At 30.1% G+C, this 3,980-nt stretch overlaps 1 protein-coding gene across 1 annotated transcript; it reads right to left on the reverse strand.

Annotated features, from left to right (window-relative positions):
- Positions 1 to 1,000: 1,000 nt before the first annotated feature.
- Positions 1,001 to 2,957, reverse strand: LOC134691562 (uncharacterized). Its single transcript, XM_063552127.1, has 3 exons — positions 2,881 to 2,957; positions 1,466 to 1,567; positions 1,001 to 1,271 (listed from the first exon to the last, which is right to left on the reverse strand). The coding sequence occupies exons 1-3, from the start codon at positions 2,955 to 2,957 to the stop codon at positions 1,001 to 1,003; spliced, it is 450 nt and encodes a 149-aa protein (XP_063408197.1).
- Positions 2,958 to 3,980: the final 1,023 nt, after the last annotated feature.

Here is a 3,980-nt window from a genome sequence, read left to right on the forward strand (position 1 = left end):
TTTTGGTCATTGAAATAGTTTACGAATGGATTCTTTCTTTCTGTGGGTCGATTTGAAACTGCCATCATCATTAACTTTTCGCCCCTGTTTTTTACAACACACTTTCGGCTTACTGAAGAGTCATGATCAGTTTTTGAACTTTTGGATTTTCGGCTTGGAAACAGCGGATGTTGCTTTCGCTTTCTTGTTGTTTTGGAAAAGTTGGTTGTCTTACAAATATGTAATGCCGTTGTGATTGCTTGTAAAATAGTATTTTTTCACGTCAATTGTCAGGAAGTAATCATTGTTTACATATATATTCCCTAAATTTTTCTTTTAATAGCCTGTTCGGTTGTTTCTTTGTCTTCCTTTAATTGTTGTCTTGTTTCATCAATTGGGGTAGACTCTATGTCAGGTGATGAAAATACTATTTTTTGCTACCATCACACAAATACAATGTATACCATGGCTATTGGCAAAACATGTACATTTAAATGAGGTCAAATAAACAACTGATACATTTCCCAATCTGGACAAAACCTCTAGATCTGCGCCCTACAGTGAGGTCGATGTTCCTTTTAGACGCAATAAATTCTGCTAAATGAACATGCTCACACATCCCTAAAAAATAGGAGAGAATGGAACATAAATAACTGCATTATACCTTTATGGTTTACTTTCAATTGTACAACCTTCAAACAAAACCACTAATGAACATTCAGTAAAGATTAACTTAAATTAAATCGCATTGTTTTAGAAAAATTGATGAGTCAAATTATTATTTGCACTTGTATAACCTGATGACGCCTTGTTGGAAGACAAAAACAATCAAAATCGAGGAGACTCTTAACCCAAAAGACATTCACAACAGTAAAAAAATAAAATAATAAACAACGCGAATTCCACTAAAAACCTGAAGTAGAATTAGATGCTCCAGAAGGCTAAGCATTTGTGGGACCATATACGGCACCCGCGAAATTAATAATCTTGATTTCAACAATTCTTACTTGATGGTGTACTTTTAAACATTGTTGAACTGACTTAAGATAATAAAAAAAAACATACCTCTTGTTGTTGCAGCTGGACAATTGCACACTACATTGACAATGTCTACATTATAAATCGTCCCAAATGCTGTCTGTGATGGAACAGTGCATTCTGTGGATGAAGTCCATTGCACCATTTGTTCAAGTTCTGCCTTGAGCATATTCTCTGCTGTCAATTTACTTTTGTCTTCCCTTTGTCCTCCAATATTTTTCAAGCGACTAATCTTTGCGAGTTCATCTAGATTGCTAAAATTACGATGTTTTTTTTATTTGAAAACATAATTCAAAGATCTATAAATAAATTATTTCTTAAAAAATTGAATTCACAGTATTTAATATTCAATGTAATTGCATCTTTAATTGAAATTATCTTTCTAATTTCAGACGATTCAAGTGAACGATAAGAAGAACAGGATTGTGACAAATTTAAACTTACTTACTCATAAAACATAGTTACATTTACATGGAGTAAGATTATTAAGTCCTCTACTCTGCTATTGGCATACCCACCAAGGAAATGGTATTTCATGCCCAGGAAAAACCTGAAAATGACAAAATGTTATTGAGTTTGAATTTATGATTTATTTTTGAAGGAACAAATAGAAAGTACATAAAATTTTAATGTGTATACATTTGAATGTTATAAGTAGCATTATATTTTTTGTTTTAATGTTTTCATACACATCAGGTTTGCTAGACTACATTTTTCATTTGTCTGCTTTTATGTAATTATCGACTTGCATTGACGATTATGATTTTTGTATTAAATTTGCATAACCCTATCATGAAAGAACGGCAATAATCTCTCCGTATAGTTAAACAATTGTATAGTTTATATCATTTTAAGTCTTTGGTACCCACGAAGAAGTAGGATATAGACAAAGTGTAACACTTTTTATACTTCAGGTCATAAAAACTGAGACAGTTCAGTTTATCCCCAAAATAAAATATAATTAGTTACTATTATGAAATAGATTATGATTAGATGATGCTTAAAATTTCGATTTTGTAATATATAAGGTGTATAGTAATAAAATGTATTAATAACCTTTCAACTAAGTTATTTGTATCTTGATCTTAATGAAAAAATATGTCTTCCATAGTTGGCCCATCGACATCCCAACTTGTCAGTACACCAGTTGTCTAACAAGTAGTCTGTTATTTGTTTGGAAGGCATCTTCTCTTGCAACATTTGAACTTTTTGAAAAGAATATTTGTTGATGAAAATTATATTGACACATTTCTTTTGAGTATAGGAACAGAATCTAAAGATAAAACACGCATGTACTCATAAGCATTGTACATTTATAGGTAAGATCTTCAAATCGCATCAAGCAACTCTTTGTACTTTTAAATTATTTTACTGTTATAATTCAATAGAGATTCATTGCTATATGTTTTAGTGGGTTCTTTTTATCTTTTATCAACCAAAATTTATGTTTTTTGTAAGTGTCACTAGTTCATGAGATAAATATTATTACGTAAAATTATTTATCTAATATTCTTTGCCAAAATTCAACTGAAATTTGTGTTGACGTTAATTGTATTAAATTTGATATGCAGGAAAAGATGTTTCTTTAGATGAATCTTTCTTAGCATTGTCTATTGGTCAATAGTTAAATAACTATCACTGCACGAATATGTGAACAATGTCATAGTTTAACCTGTAATTTTTACAGACAAATATATTAAAAGATATAATTGAATGGCCTTTATTTATCTTTTATATCCATATCAGATTTGGTCTTGACTCCGAATGATGTAACTAATTGTAAACAAATAACATGACGAAAATGAAGTGTTAATAAGCAATGATATTGAATTTGAATTATTGTCAACTTTGATACCCACAAACCTTGGACATAAATCAAATCCATGATTTTCAGCCGTAGTCTTCAGAGATCTCACAACTATTTTGACAACCAGTATCATTTGACGAGATATATTACAAAATATGAGTGCCCCGGCCTTGCTGTTCATCTATTGCAAAAAGAGCATAGAATGAATAACCATAGGCAGTTAACATATGTTGTAAGTTTATTGTCACACAGTTAAACTTTTTTTTAAACGTATCAATATTTTAAATTGAAATTTCCATGATTATATATAAGTATATACCTTTATATGTAACATCTAAAACCACCACATTTCATCCTAGTTTTATTATTCTTTTTCTTTGTGCTTCATTCTGGTAAATAATTACTAATGGTTATACCCCTCTACAATGTAAATGTTACATAATTATAAATGCCCATAAGTATGAGTATGAATTACATATTTTATGTTAAAATCATGTTCATATAATGGATGAGAAGACGACAAACTAGCTACATTGTTCTCATATTAAATAACCTCAATTAAAACTGAAAAGACAAAAATGTAAACTCTATTGACAAAATATATGACGTGTGAACAAGTATAGCACTTAAAACAATCAAAGGGATAAAAAAACGAAAATACAAAACATCTATTATAAGAAGTCAGATATACGTTCAGTCTACAGAAAACTCGTCTGTACAGCTCTCATTGAATCATTTTACGGACAAAAACATATACGAAATTGAACAGACGAGTACTATAAAAAATATGTCATTTGAACATAAGGCAATCAAGTCATGTCTGAAGAACAAAACAGGGTATCAATCAGTAATTTCTGAATTACTCTTTATCAGCATTATGCTTATATCAGTCATTAAAATTTACAAAAGTACATTATTATATAAGAACAATTTCTCTTTCAATTCTTGGTAGAAAATTATCTCTTCCTTCAGTATTTGTGTGCATAGCTCTGGTTCAGCTACAGCTTCATTCTGGTGAATTCCAAAACAAAGGAAGAAAAATGAAATTTAACCAACTTTTATAGAAATATCATAGATCAATACAAGTACTGACATATACAGAACCAAGGTCAACAGTACATCTGTATACTTTGACCAGAAAACACCAAAGTTCATT

The sequence above is a fragment of the Mytilus trossulus genome, chromosome 11 (assembly GCF_036588685.1).
Source record: "Mytilus trossulus isolate FHL-02 chromosome 11, PNRI_Mtr1.1.1.hap1, whole genome shotgun sequence".
Taxonomy (NCBI): domain Eukaryota; kingdom Metazoa; phylum Mollusca; class Bivalvia; order Mytilida; family Mytilidae; genus Mytilus; species Mytilus trossulus.